The 22,235-nt window shown below is 42.1% G+C and overlaps 1 protein-coding gene across 1 annotated transcript; it reads left to right on the top strand.

Annotated features, from left to right (window-relative positions):
* Positions 1–871: 871 nt before the first annotated feature.
* itpka (inositol-trisphosphate 3-kinase A) lies at positions 872–21,679 on the top strand (the record flags this gene model as incomplete). The annotated part of the gene is made up of 7 exons (XM_080750923.1): positions 872–1,387; positions 8,359–8,446; positions 8,735–8,948; positions 11,936–12,140; positions 13,407–13,508; positions 16,346–16,417; positions 21,401–21,679. 7 exons carry the CDS (start codon positions 872–874, stop codon positions 21,677–21,679), a joined length of 1,476 nt encoding a protein of 491 aa, XP_080607049.1.
* Positions 21,680–22,235: the final 556 nt, after the last annotated feature.

A 22,235-nucleotide genomic window follows, 5' to 3' on the forward strand; every position in this document is an offset into this window, starting at 1 on the left:
ACACACACACACACACACACACACACACACACACACACACACACACACACACACACACACACACACACACACACACACACACACACACACACACACACACAAGCACGCGCACACACAATATGCATGCTAGTTTAGGGAATATATTCTAATAGCAGACTAGATTTTACACATCTACGCAATGAGGAAATGTTCTTAGTTTTGCAATTATTGTTTTCCCTTTGTTCTTTTAGTTTGTTATTGTATTAAATAATGTTGACATCACATTTGACGGCTCATTAATATGTGACATTACGGTAGGTCTATTCTTATGTGTTCGAGCAGCTGTTACGTCCCGCCATAATAAGCTTAATCAGCAAGTTTACATTCTTTGCACAAGTACCCAGGCAGAATGCATGAGGAAGTGTTTTACAACAAAACATTTTTTTTAAACCGCATCAGGCTTACAGTTGATTTCCCAGTCAGGAAGCGAGACAAATATAATGCGGAAGGTGTGTCTGTGTGTGTCAGTGTGCGCGCAGCGCGCATGTGCGTGCGTGCGTGCGTGGGTAGGTTAGGCGATGCCGATGGTGAACCGCGTCAACACAGAAGCAAGACAAGACGAGACACTATTGGAGAGGAGAGGGCTTCCCCAATCCCACCAAGCACGCCAAGTGCGCACACAATCTGCACTTTCTGCAGACGATGGAGGTCTATGATAGCAGCAGCGCGCATACCAGACCAGTGTTCAAAACACACCAGTGCGTTTGAACTCTGGAGTGAAATGAACAGATTGGAACGGAACGGATCAAGTCAAGTGAACGGGGTTCCTCGCAGTCGCACAACACGCACGGACCGGTCTCGTCTCGTGCGTTCCTCCTGTCCTGAAATCAAAATGCCAAAGGAGATCAGGAGAAAGACCTCCAAGGAGGTTGGGCTTTCCGGGACAGGGATCAGCGAACTTCTTGGATCTCGCTCGCTGTCAGAGCGCAACAAAACCAGCCGCGGTATAAAGTCGCCCGCCGACATTTGCGATGAGCTCGCACAAAAGACGGGACAAGTCGTGTGTCGTGGAGGAGCGTCCCCGTCGTCCCCCGCCGCGCTGCACTCAAACTTAACCGGCGATCGTGGAGCGCTCGTTGGCACCGCGACGGTGATGGAGGTGCGTCGGGTACCGCAGGTCACCATTACCCCGGAGGAGGGAGGCGGCTGCTCGCGGGAGATGCAGCAAGAGGACCTGGATGACATGGTGGACGGTGAACTGCGGAGGAAACTGTCCACCTCGTCCATCTCCTCCACGGGCTCCTCCGTAGGACCGGGGGACCAGTCCGAGGATGATATGCTCAGCGACAACGAGAGCAAGAGCAAAGGCATTATCGTGTTGGAACATCTGGTGGACAGTGGTGGTGAAGTGAGTATAAGAACTATTATCATGAAAAAACAACAATAGGGAAAAGTACTCTCTTTTTTACTAAAAGTATAAATACAGTATATAGAAATACTTTGTTACAAGTAGTAATAGTCCAGAATTCAAAATATAGGTAAAAGTAAAAGTACAAAAGTTTTGGCATCAAAATGTTCTTAAAGTACCAAACGTAAAAAAAGTACTCATCGTGCAGATTCAGCAGGATGTCCAATTTCACGTTTTCAAATGTATACACATCTTTAGACAATAGCAGATCTACAAGCTCACAATGCGTCGCATGGCACAATCTAGTTATAACTAGTAGCCTAAATGACGTTTTCAAATGCAGTGAAAGTACTATTTGGATCTGAGATGTTGTGGAGTAGAAGTAAAAGTGTTGGAAAATGGAAATGCTCCAGTAAAGTAAAGACAAATTACAGTACTTAAATGCACTTAGTAACTTTACTGACAATAGCCTACTGTAAAAGAAAGAAAACAAAAACAACAGCTAAGGAATATTGTCTATATTTACTATATCACGATAGTTACAGTGTTATTACAGGAAGTCTTGCTTCCAGTGGAATTCATTGTGGTTTCCATGACCCTAAGCCATAACGTTTTCAAAACAAGAAATATAACACCAACACACAGGGTGAGATAACACTAATTTCACTCATTATATAACTTCCTCAGTCCAAAGGCTGAATGAGGTCCTCTCACTGGCATGCACTGCAGAGAGACATCGGAACAGAGATTATTATTCATCAAATCCCTCTAGGATAAATTCCTTCCATGGTGCAAACAATTATTTGCTGCCTATGGTTTATGAAACTATTAGACCATGCACTTGACTGTAGTCAACATGAGTGATCGATCACTCTCTATTGAAAACAAACATTATATTTATATGGTAGACTGAGAAATTAGGTTTCAGCAGTAGCCTATTGCTGCAATTGTGTCGGATCTGTAGCAAGATGTCTTAAAATGTGGAGAAATACAACGTTTCATAGATACAGGCTACAGGAATAGAGCAATATTGTTATTGTCTTATTGAGATCATGTGAGATTGAATGCTTCTTAAAGGTCATTTCCTCTTGATGATCAGACAAGCTTGAAGTACTCTGCCACAGAGGAAAGACTAATCTGAAGACAATCTGATTGTCCACACTGAAATCACATTAACTCTCCTTATATTTGATGGGAGATCAAAACCTCTCACGTCATCCTAATGTCACCTGGGATTTGTCTGAACCGTGGCAGGCAAGACATACAGTAGGAAGAAATAAACAGTTTATTGTAGATTGTTTGCCGTTTTCTTTTGGTAACTTTTCTTGACAGGCAATACATGATGTTTGTCTTCAGTTAATTCAGGCTAAACTAGGTAGAAACTTATGATAGATATACACTTTTATATGAAAAAATACAGTATTTTGTCAACCTTTCTGTTGCTGTAGTTTCTGTCATTAAGGTTAGCCATGGGAGAGAGAATAACTATATATAGTATAGGGCTGTCAGCACAAAAAAATACCACAGAATTGTGGGATCTTTCTTTTCTTTTCTTTCCAGTGTGGAAGCCTTGACCTTTAAGTATCTGTCCCTCCTTCAGTACACACCATGTGGCAGTGAAGGCTAGCCCTTCATGCTGTAAAAAGGTGTTTGACTTTCTTACTCGATAAAGCTCTCATTCTAAATAAGTCTAATTCATTCATATAACACATTATTACACAATGAGGTGCTTAAACTGTTCTTTTCCTAGTCTAATCTAGGCAAAGAACACATTTGTATCTAATTAAATGCAATGGAAAAGATCAAAATAGTGGGATGAAAAGCTGGCAGATTCTGTCTCTCCTGTCCCCAGTCCCTCCCTTTCTTGTTCTCATTATTTTTCTCTTCTTTTCTTAATCTTTACTTCTTTACTTGTCTATATTGGGTTTTTATGAATATCTGAATGTTCTTCTCCTATTCCCTTCTTCTTCTTGGCTATCAACTATAATAGCTCAAACCTTTATGTATTTGGAGCAAAGGAGCAAATATTGAGCTGGGCTTGGTTGCCCTGCCCTCTTGTTAACATTATCTGCTCTTTGTCTTCCCTGCAGCCAGAATTATGCAGATATTCATTGGTTGCGTTTGTTTTCATGATCCTACTGTTTCTCTTTGCCTTCTCCGTACAAGGTCTGTAGCTGTCAGGTTCCTTTAAACAGACTCAATACGCATTGCCTGGAAGTCTGTGAAGTCTCTCTCTCTCTCTCTCTCTCTCTCTCTCTCTCTCTCTCTCTCTCTCTCTCTTTCTCTCTCTCTCTCTCTCTCTCTCTCTCTACTAATTGTGAGTCATAGGCAACGCAGGGTCAATATAAATGGCATATGACTCTGTTTTGGCCTATTAAAATGACAGCGTCTTAATACTATACAAATACAGTGTTGTTATGACCTCTGAAAATGCCACTTTAATGGAAAGGTCACCCCACCCATCTACCCACACACAAATACACCTACGTATGCACATGCACATGCACATGCACATGCACATGCACTTGCACTCGCGCGCACACACACACACACACACACACACACACACACACTCACACACACACACACACACACACACACACACACACACACACACACACACACACACACACACACACACACACACACACACACACACACACAGGCATGTATTTCATTGCGTGATAACGTGCTTGTGTGGTCAATAGCTAATTTGAGTCAAACCTTTGACATTTCACTAATAGCTACTCAAGGAAGTCAAGTGTTTGTGTTGTAACACTTGAGACCGGTAATTCACACTTCAGCAGGCAATGCAATAAGACGCCTCAGGGGGACATGCAACCTCGGGGTCGCGCCATGTCTTGGCCGTCTGTCCAGTGATGTATATCGGACCAGTTACCCATATATGGAGACCCATATACTTTATTTGGAGATATTCTGTGATACCCCAAACATGCTTACTCAGTAATTCGTTATGTGAAAATCCTTTGACGTCTATCACATCTGACATCATACATACAATCCCTTTCATGCCCATACATGGAGATCCCTGTCTGAACCAGCCACACAGATATGGGCTGTCTTCCTCCATATATGGGCATTCCCATATGAAGTCCTGTTCATATGGGAATATATTAAGCCCATATATGGGCTTAATATTGATGACATCAGGGATCTCCATATTTGGGCATACAAGGGATTCTGTTCCCATGACATCACAACATACAATACATTTTATGCCCATACATGGAGATTCATGTCTGAACCAGCCACACCACTGTGATGTAACCTGTTTATGCCCATATATGGAGATCCCTGCTCTGAGTATCTGACTGTGATGTCACCTGTGATGTCACAGTGATGTGTCAGGAGAACCACAGTATCAGGCGTTATCCCTGCTCTGAGCCTGTGATGTCACAGTGATGATTCAGGGGAACCACAGTGTCAGGTGTGACGTACAGACAGACAGACAGAGATACGTGGACAAGATGTGCCAGTTTCCATAGTTAACTGCGACCTACAGTCGCAATAATGCTACCTATACCGGTACCTACTACCTACCTACCTACCTACCTACCTACCTACCTACCTACCTACCTACCTATCTTATAAACTGTAACATCCAACAACAGTTTGGTGTGAGTCAAAATTCTAGGCAGCACCTTGTGTGAACACAACTTAACACAATAGACATAGACAAGACGTAAGATAATGTACGAGAAAACAGGCATCGCCTTGCCTTCCACCTTCATTGTCTGTTAATTTCAGTAACAAAATTGGGCCTCAATCACTAAGCTGTTCGTAAATGGTGTGTAAACCAGAAGAAGTGTGTGCTCCTCAGAGCATAGGTCTCCATCAGGTGAGGTAGGTTATTGTGGACCAGCAATGAAAATTCGGATACACATTCACACACATTCATGACTTTGGACGTGATATTTGGACTAAGAAGCTGTGGGAGCTGTGTTCATGATTTGAGGCATTTTGTTCAAAACCACCACTCCTGCAAACTTGTTTAAATGCCATTCTTAGTCAATCAGGATGGAATCTAAAAATTCCATCCATGGATCTCAAAATTCAGATCTGTGTTGATCGCATGACTAGAGATAATGTGTACAGATTTGTGTGATGTTTGGGCAAAATCTGTTGGAGTAATATCCAAAACAATGTATAAAAAAATCAGCCTCCTGTTGGCGCTATAAAAGGCTGATGTGAAAAATGCAGGACAGAGTTTTTTCCTTTGCCTCTAGGGAGTGTGCCTGCAAGTTTCATGCTGATTGGTCCAGTTTAGGTTAAAACGTTGTGAGCTTGTAGATCTGCTAATTTAGCTATGTTCCTGACCTTGTTGAATCTCACCCCTGACTAATTAGAAACTAATAACAACTAAACTGAAATTGAAAACCAAAAGTCAAAAGGAAATCTAAAAGAATAAAAAATGCAGAACTACAGTATAATAACCTTGGCCCTGACAGAGAGAATAACCTGCCTATGAAATATGAATAACGGACACCTGTCAGTGTCAGGGAGCTGCATGGCTATTATGCTTACATAGAACATTTTTAGATATTCCATACCATTTTGTCTGTACATAAGACACTCATCTGGGGGATAAGTTGTAATCAGAGGGAGATGCATTATACTAAATGCCCTGTACCTATACTCATCGATAATGTAATGAAAGTATTGATGAGTAATACAATAAAATAAAAAGGTGTCTGAGTTAATAGAGTTAATGGTTACACAGCAGCCTTTGTGGAAATGTAACACCACCCAACACACCTAGATATTGTGGGTAAACATCGCAGGCCTGACCACGATAGCAGTAAGTGGAGCATATCGCCTGACATTTCGGAGAGAACTGGCTTCTGCTGAGTTCTGTTATTTGTTCAGCCTGTGAACAGTCAAGCAGTATATCAAACACTGTGCTGAGTGTTCTCTGACTAAGACCAGAGACCCACATTTTACTTCCTGTTTCAATCACGGCATGTGCAGAAGAAAATGACCTCCCAGCATTTGTCATTGCCTCTCTGAGGCCCCAGAACCTCTCAGAACAGGAATAGTGTTCTGAGAGTGTTCAGTGACGGACCAGTTCTCCTTAACAAACCTTATTCATTACTTAACAGAGACTATCTATGAATAGTATTTCTATTCAAGGAGAATAATGGTCTTAAAGGTCAACTATTTCTTCAGCAGAGATGTAGTCAGTTTGTTAGTTTTGTTGTTTTGGTGGGGAAATAAAGGAATGCATTCAGCATCATCACCAGCTGAGTAGCCTTGTGCTTGGTTATCCCCCCACCCCGCTGATGACTGAATGTCTAATAGTGGCCAAGCTTGTTCTGAGAGAATTAGCATCAGATCGGCTGTGGACGGCAAGCGTCAAAACAGCCGCCCACATTAATATCAATGAACCTAGTATCGGGGGTGTCACACCAAATTCTGGGCCCTGGGTACTTGTGACGCCCCTGCCTAGTATCGCTCCCTGCCTAGTATCACTACCTTTATAGTATCGCTCCCTGCGAATGAATTACTAGTTGCTACTGTCGCCTATAGGCTATAGCATGACATAATCAACGTGCGACGCATTCTCAGTCCATCGTTGCCGGAAAAAAGTTCACAATTTGGTGCAAACAGGCATGGTGTGAGCTTGTAGATCGGTTATATTTTTATGTGTGACACAGTCGTACAACAACATAAATTACACGCTTAAAGTGACTGTACACACATTAACCAACAGTTTCTTCAGTATTATTTTCAGAAAATGAAAAGGTCACTTGCCTTATGTCTGTACGAAAAGTACTATATTTGAAGGAAGTCAAATTTAAAATGATATAGTTCTATAATTTTTTCGTTAAAAACAACAAACAACAACAAATGAATATTCAAGGATATTTTATATTACAGTAGCCATTTAACACTTATTGCATCTTAATAAATGGTTGTTTCAATGATAAGCAAAACATATTTTTTACTTCCAGCCAGAGGGTGTACTTGTACATCAAGCTGCGTCATCCTAATGAAACATGATATAGGCTCCTGGCGTATGGCTCGGGAACCGTTAGTCCCCAAGGCTACTTACTTATTCAGCATCATCTCAGAGTGTGTGTGTGTGTGTGTGTGTGTGTGTGTGTGTGTGTGTGTGTGCGTGTGTGTGTGCGTGTGTGTGTGTGCGCGCATGTGCGTGCGTGCGTGCGTGCGTGCGTGCGTGTGAGAGAGAGAGAGACAGAGACAGACAGACAGAGACAGAGAGAGAGAGAGACAGACAGAGATACAGAGAAGAGATACAGAGGGAGAGAGATGGAGAGAGGGAAGAAGGGGCAGGAATCAAAAGCAATAAAGTAAAATATCAATGAATGAATCATAGTGGCAACAGCACCACATCACCAGTTTATTGGTAATTAAAACTATGTATTATGGTCAAGGGGATCCAAAAATAATGAACCGTGAGAGGTTCACATTCAGTCAGCGTTTTCAGGCCAAGGACCCCTTAGTTGAGAGAAAGATGAAGCAGGGACCCCCACAACCTTTCCATAGATTCCACATCGTTTCATTGTCTGACAGCACAATCATGAGTGTATTTTGGATTCATGTCAATTTGTGTTTTAAGATATTTAACTTGAACCGTCAATACTTACTTGACCTTTCACTGATCTTTTTCCCCTCTACACCAAAGCTCTTTGCTGAAAATAGCCGATCTACAAGCTCTCTACAAGCTCTCACAACGCGAGGCGTTGTGAGCTTGTAGATCTGCTATTTTTGTCTAAAGTTCTCCGAATATGGACACTAGAGTTCAAGTGGTTAATATAAAAAAGGAGAAAAAAACTTTTTATCGCTCAAAGATTTGGAGGTCCCCCTGTAGTAACTCTGAGGACCCTCTAGGGGTTAAAGTGCACATTTAAGTTGAACATTTATTTTTATAGTATTTGACTTTGTATTTGACCATTCTACTCTGTGTTGTACCTTCTTGCCCTCAGCAGAGCAATCCCTGGTGGAAACTAAAGACTATTGTCCATTTTGCCTCTCAGAGGAGAAGACTGAACTGGGTCCAACTCGCCGGCCATAAAGGTATGAATGAACCTGTTAACACAATGAATTGGGTGTTGCATATCAGTGTTTCCCAAACACTGATAATACTGTACAACCCATTTCTATGAGTCGCAAGTGAATATAAAATTTGTTTTGTTTTTTAAACATTATCTTTCCAAAACGTTTATAAAAAATCAAACATTTCTTTCCCTAACATTTCTCAAAAAGAAGAAGAAAAAAAAAAGTAGAATCAAATCTAATTTCATACTGCGCTTTTTCCAGGTCTGCATGGTTGAAATTGTCTGTATTTCTCTGTCTTTCCTCCAGGAAATTTCAAGGCAGCAGATGAAGGCAACATCTTGAAAAGGTTCTCTGAAAACGAAAAGCAGTGTTTTGAGAGATTGAGGGGTGATGCACTACTTCCGTTCGTACCGGGCTACCTTGGTGTTGTGGAAAGAGACGGAGAGGCGTTCATTCACATGACTGACCTACTAGTGAACTTTGACCATCCCAATGTCATGGACTGTAAGATGGGAGTGAGGTAAGAATTATACTAACTGGAGGAACCTACGTTTACGTTATACAGTAGCAATATCAATTCACTGAAAACATATCAACAGATTCAACACTTTTAGATTTAGAACATTTAGAACCTCTAACCGACTTAATATTCCTAATATAGGTTATTCAATGAATTGAGAAGCATTCTTTTCCCCTTATATATCAATGAATCGACACAAAAGAGTTCTAACACATTTCTTTCTTATTGACTAAATCCATTAGTCTGATTAACCTCTTAAACCAGTATTAGACTTGTTGTACACAAAGTGAAAATAACCAATCTATAAGCTCACAACATGTTGCATCGCTCACGTTGTGAGCTCATAGATATAATAGAAATAATCTTGATATTGATTTTAAGTCCTATCGCCCAGCCCCACTACGTTACGCTTCATCCAACAATCCTAAATTCCTACAGTAAATCTAATAAACTCAGCTTGGAAAGCTGTGCTATGGTTTGTCTGATTTATGTATTCGTATTATTGGGGGAGATTTTTTTTTTTTTTTGGGAGAGGCAATTCCAGACAGAATGCTCTGGCAAGTTTGAACCCTTCCTAAAACCACATCAACATTAGGTAACAGAATTTATGACTGACATGGATTCATATTGTGGAGCCACTGTGCTCAGTGTATGACACTTGTTTACACGAGAGCAAAGCATTAGGAGAGCTGTGACTCACTGTCTTTGTACATTTCAGTTCTCTGGAAATAATAAATACTAAACCATCCCTTTTGTGGTAGCAATTAGATCCTGGTAAAAAATAATAATCTGGAAAATGTCCAAATCCGTGTTTCCATAGATCCAGTTTAGTTATTATTTAGTCACAAGTCTTGTTAATACTTTTCATTGGTAAAATATGTATTGGGGACTACGGATGGAAATTAGCATCCCTGCTAAAGCCATGTATTTACACTACATCAGGTGTGTATTGTTCATTAATATGTCCCGTCCAAATAAACAAATAATGTAAAGTATAAAAACCCAGACAGAGTTAACCACTTTCAACCTGTCATAACTATTTTGGTCATTATAGGCAAACATTTTTGAAAATGACAAGAGATGTAATTTTGCGTGACACTGTCATACGACAAAGTATACATTTATGGAAGGAAGATATGAGAATATGAAGATACCGGTACAAGGTTTCTGTCTGACAGCGACAATCAGCATGTCTAGTGTCATGACATGTGTGAATCTTCAACTGAATGTGCTTGACTGCTTGAGGCAAATGCACTTTTGAACTAGACAGGTCTAGAGTTGAAGAGCTGTGTGTGTGTGTGTGTGTGTGTGTGTGTGTGTGTGTGTGTGTGTGTGTGTGTGTGTGTGTGTAGTGTGTACTCTGCTGAAGTTAACACCTGTTGTTACTGCAGGCTGGAACGTCTGGGCTTCCTGCCACAGCAGGCGGGGTACCTCATTGTGTCGTTCTCATACGTGCGCGCACGCGCACACACACACACACACACACGTACCAAGATACCTACGAGTGTACAAACACACACAAATGGGGACTTGAACAACACAGACATATATTTCTGTTTTACGTACTTTCTCTCTCTCTAACACACACACACACACACACACACACACACACACACACACACACACACACACACACACACACACACACACACACACACACACACACACACACACACACACACACACACACACACACACGACAGCATGATCTACTCGTGTCGTTATTGCACATAGAGTATTGGCAGCGTGTGTGTGTGTGTGTGTGTGTGTGTGTGTGTGTGTGTGTGTGTGTGTGTGTGTGTGTGTGTGTGTGTGTGTGTGTGTCAAACGGAAATGTCTCAGCATTGTGCATGTATTTGTGTGTGTTCACTGCATGTGAACATGCATGTGAGAACAACACAATTGATTTCACACGCACGCACGCACGCATGCACACATGCGCGCGCGCACTCACACTTCGCACAGACGCACACTCAAAATGGGGTATGACACAGGGTGTCCCTGGAGACTCCCTTTTGACACAAAGACTCACAAACAACCACAAAGTCACACTCCGTTATGTTACGTGCACTAACGTGCACTCTGGCGTTCAGACCACGTGCGCTGGAGTCTCCTCTCACCTTCCGTCTTCAACACGGAGGAAGTTTCGCTCGCTTAGCGAAACTGAAATTCACATCTGCACTTAACCGCTGTTTCACAAATACTCAACACTTACACAGTGTCCGCGCGTCAACACTTTTTTTCAGTTGAACACACGTTCTTTGTGCTGAGTGACACACTTCACACAGCACTTTGTCAACGAAGCATAAGTCAAGCTCAAAGAAAATTTGTGAACAGTTTAAAGCAATGAGTAATCGAGGACGAAATGTCCTCTTAGTCAAGTGAAAGTTGAACATAAACAGTTAAAAGCTTCTCCAGCTGAAGGATGAAATTGATCCCGGCATTTCAGGCTGTGTTGATTTCGTCAACTAAAACTATGACGAAAAATGTTTGTCGTCTGCATTTTCTTCACTGACGAAAACTAAATAAAAACAAAATAAAAACTAAGCTGTGATGACTAAAACTAAGACTAAATATATTGACAATTTCGTCAACAAAATAAAAACTAGACTAAAACGTTAGGGAGGGAGTAGTGGAGAAGAGAGTCATTTTATGTTTGGTTGCTCTCAGGTGTTGCATGCTGAAAATAGCCGATCTACAAGCTCACAACGCGTCGCAGCGCGACGTGTTGTGAGCTTGTAGATCTGCTATTTTCAGCACACAACTAAGTGTAAAATTGTGTCATTACAATGGCATCAAGGCCTGCCAAAATACATCTCAGTTGACTAAATCAAATGTAGATTTAGTCGCCTAAAATCTTATATTTAGTCGACTAAAATTAGACTAAAACTAATACTTTTCAGGTGACTAAATTATGACATTTTATTCAAAAGACTATGACTAAAACTAAATCAAAATTTGTCTGTCAAAAACAACAATGATTTCAGGACCTACTTGGAGGAGGAGCTTGTGCGTGCGCGCGAGCGGCCCAAGCTGAGGAAGGACCTGTACGAGAAGATGGTGGAGGTGGACAGCGAGGCTCCCACTGCCCAGGAGCACATGCAGAGGGCCGTCACCAAGCCCCGCTACATGCAGTGGAGGGAGACCCTCAGCTCCACGCACACGCTGGGCTTCAGGATAGAAGGCATCAAGGTATACAATGTGTGGAGACAGAGCACTATAGAGTAGTGTTTCCCAAACTTTCAAATTTCAAGGTCTCCCCTTAACTCTGACAGAGTACAAATGGAACCAAATGGACCCGTTTGGGTTCATTCAGTTCCATTTGTATCCACGAGTTTCCTACGCCCCATAGTGCATTGCGCAAACGTCTGCATCGATCTTCCGCCGCCGATTTACAAGCTCACAACGGGTTGCATCTGCGACGCGACGTGAGCTTGTATGTCTGCTGTTAAACCCGGAAGTTTGGTCCTGATAGTCTCCAGTAAACTCCCGCGGAAACTTGTGGATACAAATGGACTTGTATGGGTCAATTTAGACCCCACTAAAGGAGCCCACAGAGTCCATGGAATCCACTTTGAGAAACACTGCACAAGAGCACTGTTTCCCAAACAGTGGAACCATACTGTAGTTTTAGGTCGCGGATCAATTTATGTGGGTGGCGAGTGAATACCCCTTTAGTTTTTTGTTTCCTTCATTTAAGAAATAGTTATATATATTATTTCAAAGGATTTTCAAAATAATCCAAAAAAATAATTAATACATTATAATTGTCCTCTATAACTGCAATGTAAATAGGGGAAATGTCCGTCGCAAGTTGATGTCATAAAACCATGTGTGGTTTATCCCTATGAAATTTATGGCATGCATGTGCAAAAAAAGCACGCACGCACGCACGCACGCACGCACGCACGCACGCACGCACGCACGCACGCACGCACGCACGCACGCACGCACGCACACACACACACACACACACACACACACACACACACACACACACACACACACACACATTTGAAATATCGATTTGATGCTCATATTAACCATAGGAAGTATTACGTTTGTTTTTACTTTGTATCTGTATCCTGTAGTTTATTAAAGAGCTGGAGAGACATGGAGACTCCTGTTACTGAACAACCAGTCAAAAACAGAATAGAGTATGAGAATATAGAGCCACACACACACACACACACACACACACACACACACACACACACACACACACACACACACACACACACACACACACACACACACACACACACACACACTCTCTTACACTTACCTTGCTCTCTCTCTCTCCTTTGCCTGAAAAAAACGGTTTTGTGGATTTTGGATTTCCAAAGTGCAATGAAAAAACGCAGCAGTGTGCAACCGGCTTTACACTTTTACACACTGCTGTGCTTTAGAATTTATATTTCATGCATCCCATTATGAAATCTTATCTTTCTCCCCCAGATGTGTGATGGTACGTGTCGAACAGACTTTAAAAAGACCAGGTCGAAGAAGGATGTCGCCAAAGTGTTCACGGATTTCGTTGGAGGGAATATAAACATTATAGTAGGTGGCAGGCATCAAGCCATAATATACATCTCACATGCTTGGTTTCTCCCTCTCCCTCTCTCTCTCTCCCTCTCTCCTTCGCGCGCACGCACGCACGCACGCACGCACGCACGCACGCACGCACGCACGCACGCACGCACGCACGCACGCACGCACGCACACACACACACACACACACACACACACACACACACACACACACACCTCATGCACCTCATTGGCTAAGGGCCCTGCCTTTATACTGTCGGGCGGAACTTGATAGATAATAAATAAATAATGAAGATAACATAGTGTTCTCGCCTTTCAGGCGAGCCCACAATAATGCCTATCCCTATACTTATAAAGCTGTTGAAATCTACTTGGAAGTATCAATATGATCCTCAATTGGTCATACTGTTCTCAACCTACTAGTTTGAAAATACACAAGCTCATTTAACACAACTGTGCCTCATATTCAGTGGTGGAAAGTAATTAAGTACATTTACTTAAGTACTGTACTTGAGTACAATTTTGAGGTATCTACTCCACTACATCTCGGATCCAAATATTGTACTTTTACTCCACTACATTTATTTGAAAACTTTAGTTACTAGTTACTTTTTGATTATTATCACAAAACATACATAACCACAGCCCTATAGGCCTATACGTTTCGGCCATTTGAAAATAGCCGATCTACAAGCTCACAATCACAACACGTTGTGAGTTTGTAGATTGGCTATTTTCAAAAGATTTGCATACATTTGAAACCTGTGAAATGGGACATTCTGCATTATGAGTACTTTAATTGTTGGTACTTAAAGTACATTTTGAATTTCTGACTTTTACTCATAACAGAGTATTTCTATATTGCAGTATTGATACTTTTACTTTAGTAAAAGAAAATTGTACTTTTTCTTCCACTGCTCATATTGCACCATCTACAAGCACTCCTGTTCCTTTGGCTCTCACATCCGTACACATGTAAATGACACTAGACAAACACTAGCACTGTGCTAACATTATTAAATCCTTCTCCCATTATGTAAACATCTGACTGTGTCTTTACAAAAAGTCAAATGAGTGACTTACGGTGTTTGAATTGTGTGTGTGCATTGCAAACTATATAGAGATCTGTGACGCACATTAGTCAGTTCAAGGTAAATATTCCTCTATTTGAGTTTGTGATTAGTGATGGGAGGTACCCAAAACATGCAGCTCTATTAGAATATTATATGCATGGGTGGCTATATGTATGGTCGCATAACTCAGTGTGATATTTAAAGGTTGCGGAGATTATACATGTTTAATGTTTTGTTTGTTTAATTAACTTACACAAGCCTCCACAGTAAATGAATTAGAGTCTTGTGAATATGTACATTTATTAACCACCGGTGCAATAATACTTTGCAGAGTTTTTTAATTGTGTAAGTTACCTTGCCACGATGTAGCTAAATATTGGACAGATAGATATTTTGCTCCGTTATGCAATTAGATTTTTTCGAATGAGTTATTGATTCACAATGTTGACTAAAATTCACTCTTTAAGCACGGTCACAAATAAAGCAGAATCTGCCAATAACATCACAACATTCAGTGCCATTCTTGGTTTCATGAAAAATGTGAACATGTTTTTGTATATTATTTTTATTAGGAAGAAGATCCGGATTTTCAAACTTGAAAAAAGCTGTGTTTTGTGATGTTGGCAGAATGTTCCTTTTTGAGTTTGTTTATCTATCTATAAATGCGAGAAGTCTCTGCGTGTCTGTCTGTCTGTCTGTGTGTCTGTCTGTAATCCGCGTATCTCGAGAACCGTTCGTCCCACCGGCTTCAGATTCGGCACGCGCGTTCCCCGCCGCGGCACGGAGTGCAGTGCTGGGCCTCGACCCGACCCGACGCGCGGTTTTCCGAAACCGGCCCGAAACGTTCGGAATATCCTTATGCGGAGCTGATTGTTGACATCAGGCTGTTCCGGAGGAAATCGGCGCAAGCGCTGACTCATTGTGACATCACTCATAAAAGGCTCTGACATCACGTACGTCACATGAGTCAACAAAAAATCTCTGAATATCTCCATATATAGCATATATGGGCATAAAATGGATGCAGAATCACAAAGATCTCCATATACGGGCATAAAGGGACACAGACAGACGGATACAGAGATCTCCATAAATGGGCATAAAATGGACGCAAATGGCATATATGGGCATAAAATTTACGCAGAATCACAAAGATCTCCATATACGGGCATAAAGGGACACAGACAGACAGATTCAGAGATCTCCATATATGGGCATGAAATGGACGCAAATAGACAGATATCTCCATATATGGGCATATATGGGCATAAAATGGACCCAGAACTATATCTGCAGTGATCTCCATATATGGACATAAAATGGACGCTGACAGACAGACAGATAACAGATATCTCCATATATGGGCATAAATGGACACAGGCAAACAGATGGTCAAAACGGGTCCTATGACAACAGGTATAATGGGGTTTGCATTAAAGGGCGGGGCATTCATTCCCTATTTACATCGTTCCCGAGTTGGGCGGCCCAGCTTCTAGTGTACTAAAAGAGTGACTTTGATAGCTGTTTTCTGTGCAATGTAATTCAGTGGAACGAGACTATTTTGAATATCAATTTGGATATCACGTCAATATTTGGAGTTACATCATGGCAAAGGTTTACTACACTAACAGTCTACCAAAGTGTTACTGAGCTTTAAACCCTATATACTTTGTTGAACATCACAGTGAATGTTCACCCTTTTGTTTGTTTTTGTGAAAAAGGCAGAGGAATGATAGGGTCCATGTGTTTAACAACCTCTACTTTGTCACACAGGACTCCTACCTGAGTAGACTGGCTGAGATCCAACGGGCCCTACAGATGTCTGAGTTCTTCAAGAGACACGAGGTAAGCCTACATTTCTACACTCTCTGAGTTACAGCCACCTCTGTGGCTTGGTTCCTCTCACACAGGCTAGGGACACAGTCAGGTAGATATTGCAAACGCATTTGTTGTTGAGGGTGGCAAGATGGTACACACCAGAGCAGATGCATTTAGCATTTGCTGTCATGACTGAGGCTCTTGTGGGATGACTGAACAGGTGTGCAGTCACACCCAGCTCAGAGCCCAATTAGTTTGGACTCAGGCCAGGTGTGACTGCCTAAATCACCCTCACCACACAAATATAAGGGTCTATATTGGCTTATTGGGTCCTAATCAATCATTTAGCCAGAGACCCCCTGGAACCCCCTCAAGGACCCCTGGGGCATCCCATGCTGAGAGTGACCGTTAAAGAATATAGGTTGAATAATGGTGACAGAGGTTTCCTGTCAGTTCAGTAGACTAGAAGAAAGCTCCCTCTAGGCGTTTGGCCCTTCCTACCTGAAAAGCAGACGAAATTACAGAATGTGTTATGAATGCAGAATGGGATATTAATATAAAAATAAAAGTCATTACAGGTGTACAGGCGTGTGTGAATTAATCACTTTCAGACAGCTACAGCAGTTCCTTATAAACAATGTTGTCAGTTATGTCCTCCTTATCACCTGCAATAAAAAACATTCATGCAGCTGGTTCTGTCCCCATAGAGAAGGCAGTGGAGAGCTGGCCATGACACAGGTATATGATGCCAACTCTGTCATTCTCCTGTCCCTGACCTTTGTTGATGGAGATTAAGAACAATCTTCACTCTGTTACCGTCTAGGTAAAGGTCTTGAGTAGAGCATCCTCCATACCAAACAGTTAGACATTGTTTCATCAGCTTAACAACGGTGACCACATGATGTCTCAGGTCCTTGCTGATGTGAAACCAGAGGACCAAGTGAAAGCTGCTCACTTTCCACTGCAGCCCTATTGATGCTGCAGCTCCCTGGAGGGGCTGGCACCCTAGTGGCCATAACCAGGGTCAATAATGGACTGTTTATGCAAAGCTTACAAATTGTATGGAACATTGAAAGGGTAAAAAGTAGCCTGCTAAAAGGCCAGACCCATGAGGTATATTTGTGCCTCGTTTTGAGGCAATTGGTCTGCTGTGGAAACACGACTGCACACACCAATTATAGTTTTGGGATGGGATGGGATGAATAGTGTTGAAGTTGACATAGTTAAGTCAACATGAGGCCCATAGGGCAGGAGCCCATCTCCCGTTTCTGTAGCGTGAGGAAGCTTGATGTACAAGTTCAACAGTTTGACATGACTCTAGTATATCACAGGGACCAACCCTTGATGCTGAGTGCCAAGCAAAGAGGCATTGGGTCCCATTTGGGTCCCATTTTTAGTCTTTGATATGGGTCAGGGATTGAATACCAACCTCCCTATCTCAGGGTGGACACTCTAACCACAAGGCCAGTCTAAGCTGCCCCTTAACTCTTTTACTGCCACAGAATTGAACAAAAAGCTCCATCCACTGCCAGCTAAATTGAGAATTGTCGCTCATCTTTGAAGGCCTACTGGAGAAATTTGGTTTCGACTATAAAGACAACAATTATATGGCAACGTAGAATAGAATGTCTACTTTGCAACAGAAAAAGATTTCGAGCTTTTATCTTGTTCTGTTCATTAGCTAGAAGCTGCAGAATGTGGCCTAAAAACAGCTCTTTGAGAACATAAAGCTGAGAAAAATGCATTTTTGTGAAGAATACATTTTCAGGCAGAAATCTCTCTTTAGCCTTTTATTGTTGGCTTCAGTAACATCACACCTATGATCAGTGGTTGTTTACAAACAAATTCAAAAAAATAAAAACAAGAAAAAGTGTCTTTTTACACACTTTTAGTGTGTAAGAGAAGTAAGAGCAGTAGTAAGAGCAGTGCAGAACATTGACACAGTGACATGAGCTTCAGCCTGAATCCTGCTTCAGCTTTCAGGGTTCTCTTTATCTCACTGTGACACTACATGTCTACAGAGTGTATATGTGTGTGTGCGTGCGTGCGTGCGTGCGTGCGTGCGTGCGTGCGTGTGTGTCATTCAGCCTGCACAGGGCCTGGGGCTCCATTCTGTTTCACTCCAGCCAGGCTCCTCCGGAAGGGCTCCACCGGGTCTGCTGAACTCGTACACGAGCCCATGGTCGATCTGTAAATTATACAAATACATAATTACTATAAAATACATGAAAAATAGTACACCTTCAAGCTCACAACGCGTCACAGCAGAATGCGTGACGCCCTCTCTCTCACACACACACACACACACACACACACACACATCCTTGTGTGACTCGTACACGAGCCCATGGTCGATCTGTAAATTATACAAATACATAATTACTATAAAATACATGAAAAATAGTACACCTTCAAGCTCACAACGCGTCACAGCAGAATGCGTGGAGGTTGGGGGCCTACTATTTTCATCAAAAGGCCGTTTTAGAAATGTCAACCCCTGCCTCTCTAACATTCTATGCACTTCCTGCTTACCACACAAATATATATATATATATATATATATATATATATATATATATAGTAATTATGTAAAAACAGCATTCATGGTCTGGAGAGGGCACTTTTTACAGATGGATAAAAGGGCAGGGGCTCAAGCCCCCTTTGATGTCTATGTGAGCATGTGCATGGTGCTAAGTCTGATTTACAGAAAAAAGTTTGTTTTTTCTTTACCTATCCTTGTCCTTGGACGACCACGATGTGGAAATGAAGAAGTAGGCTCATCATCATCGTCGACTCATCATCTAAAATCATAGCCAGGAAAATATCAAATAGTTTATATCTAAACAAATCAATTTACAATTTTGACATTTAGCAAATGACTTACAATAAGTTCATATATAACATAAAATGCAGTTATAGTAAATAGTTACCATGCATTTACTGTCACAGTGAAATTCCCTTTATACCCTGTATACCTATATAAAATGTCACAATGCAACATAGCTCTGTTTACACAAAGCTGTACTCCCTCCAACTATGTTCCCCATTTTCAACAGTTTTTATTTGTAACACTTGCTTTGGCAATGTAAACGTATGTTTTCTCATGCCAATAAAGCTCCTTTGAATTGAACTGAAAAGCTACATCATCAGCTACTGATGATGATGATGATGATGACGATAAAAAGAAACCTCTCCCTCTCTCTCACACACACACAAACTAAGCCAATAAATCCTAAATTCCCATCAAATAATCTTAGTAGGCTGTGCAGTGCACGTACACTACACGCGGTACGTGCACGCGCGTGATAGGAACTCCACGTGTGTCCTGAGTAGCGACAAAAACAAACAAAGCACGTGGATCCTAACTGCTTGGATCAAGTTACTGATCCGGTCCGGATACGGAAACATTTCTTGCATGTATGTGTACGTGTAAATAGCCGGATGCAGTAGGCGGGCTCTAGACCGGATCCCAATGTCGGAGTGGCAACACGTCGCAATGGAAAACCGTTACCCACTGACCATCCCCCCATCCCAGGCTTCCAGTTCCACACGGATGCTCTGTTATCACACAGTATACAACTATATACAGTATACAACTATACAATACATACATGCACTGGATTGGAAGTCTTACTTTGGACAGTAGAATCGTGGCCTCTGTTCTCCGAGGGGTCTCTACGCGGAAGCCATTCTTCATTGGCCAAATCGCCCAGTTTGTCCGTCTTTTCGCGGCGGTACATGGGTCTCTGCTGCTGCGGCGATGTGAGCCCCCGGGCGGGGGGATCCATCCTACACGGGGGTCGAGCTCCGTCGGGATCGGTTTCCACAATATCACGAGGCTCTTGATCCATTTTTGGACCCCGGTTCTTCGCGACTGGCACCATCTTAGTCTGGGATCGCTTCCAATTTCGGGCTTTTGATCCGGTCGGGAGCGGATGACGTCCTACGTTCTTCAATCTTTTTATCTTCAATAACAATGGCTACAGTGATCTTTTTCTCTTCTTCATCATCATTATCATCATCATCATCGTCATCATCACGACCACCACCACCATGGGCGCTGGTCCTGGGTCACCAACACGGGTAGGTTGTGTAATCCTAATTCTAACAAAGTTTATTTCTATCGGTCAGGGGGGGTTGGGTCGCACTTCGGCGGAATGATACCAGCAAGTTGAGGCTGAGTTGGCCTAATACATCTCAATATTCTAGTACTGCTAAATACTACTACCTACTACAATTACTATACTACTAATACTATAAAACAACTGATTTCCGACAAAATGATCGCTTTTACCAACGTTTCTCTCTCTCTTTCTCTACTAACAGCCCGATGCATAAAACAATATAGTCCCTCAATGCTGCTAGCAGCTAGCAGTGGCGTCAGTTCAGAACAAGCTAAGGTATGGCAACATGACTGGTGTCTGGTGAAGACACCAGTCATGTTGCCATACCTTAGCAACAGGCACGATGAAAAGTACATTTTTATTATTTCCCCCTGTCAAGGTATGGCAGCTGCATACCCCTGCCATACCCAATTGACGCCCCTGGCAGCTAGTCGCTCTGGGCAGGCGGAGCCAGGACAGTCTGTTTACTTTTTTTTTTATGAAAGGTTTCCGGCTGTCCTCAAAATGACACAGACGACCAATTATGCATTCAAAAGTTGCGCAAGGACGACTTTTATCATAATCCATAAAAAACATCAAACGAACGAACGGGCGTATTGGCACAGAGGTCCCTGGAGGATTGGGGCGAACAGGAACGTTCAAAGCAGTATAAGAGTTAAGGAAAAGTACAACAAACAAATAAACAAGTCTTAACACATTTATTAGTGAGAAAATCTTTATTGTATTAATTTATTTAATTTCTCTTCAAATGCCTTTTTATGCCTTCTGTAAAGCACTTTGAAATGCCTTTGTGAAATGCCCATGCAAATAAACTCGCCTAGAGAGAGACATGGCGCAGTAAAATAAATTGTTCTAATTCAATGAATTCCCCTGGTTCACTCCCCAGGTCATTGGCAGCTCTCTGCTCTTCATACATGATCACACAGGCCGTGCTCAGGTCTGGCTCATTGACTTTGGCAAGACCACGGCACTGCCAGAAGGCCAAGTGTTGAACCACGGCATCGCTTGGCAAGAGGGCAACCGGGAGGACGGCTACCTCTGGGGGCTGGAGAACCTCGTCAACACACTGGGAACCGTTAACACTGCAGAGACTGGCCAAGGAACGTGTGCAAACAGCGGAGCCAGTGTGACGACTAGAGACACACTGTCATTGTCACCGACATGAGGACATGATAAAAGTCAAACTAAGTACACTGAAAGTACGAATGAATGATGCCACCTACTCGAATCTGATGCCTGATTCATACTTTAGTTGCGTGCCACGTCCCGCACCATAAATAACCAATCTACAAGCAACGGGAAACCACCGCACAACTAAATAAATATTTCATGTTAACTTTAAAGTTAAGATGACATGGCATTTGAAGTGTTTCTTACCCTGCAAGCCAAATGACGTCATGATGACGTTATGATAACGTCCTCCGGTGACGTTCAGAACTACTAGGCCAGATCACAGCCCATATGGGGATGATCTTGACGTCATTACCAGGACGGCATATGGACTATAGGATTATTGTTATTGTTTGTAATGTTAGTTGAAATATGAGCATGTAAGGTTAAATTCTGGGACATCTGACTCGTTATATTTATCTGGCCTCGATCGGACCCTCTCTGATTAATCCAGGACGTCCGTTTTCGTGGGCAGGATTATGTTGGTTGAAATCAGATGATATTCCAGGCCAGATCTGACTAGTCATGGTTTGACTTGATCTGGCCCCAAT

This window comes from Nannobrachium achirus (genome assembly GCF_963921795.1).
Source record: "Nannobrachium achirus genome assembly, chromosome: 20".
Classification (NCBI taxonomy): Eukaryota; Metazoa; Chordata; class Actinopteri; order Myctophiformes; family Myctophidae; genus Nannobrachium; species Nannobrachium achirus.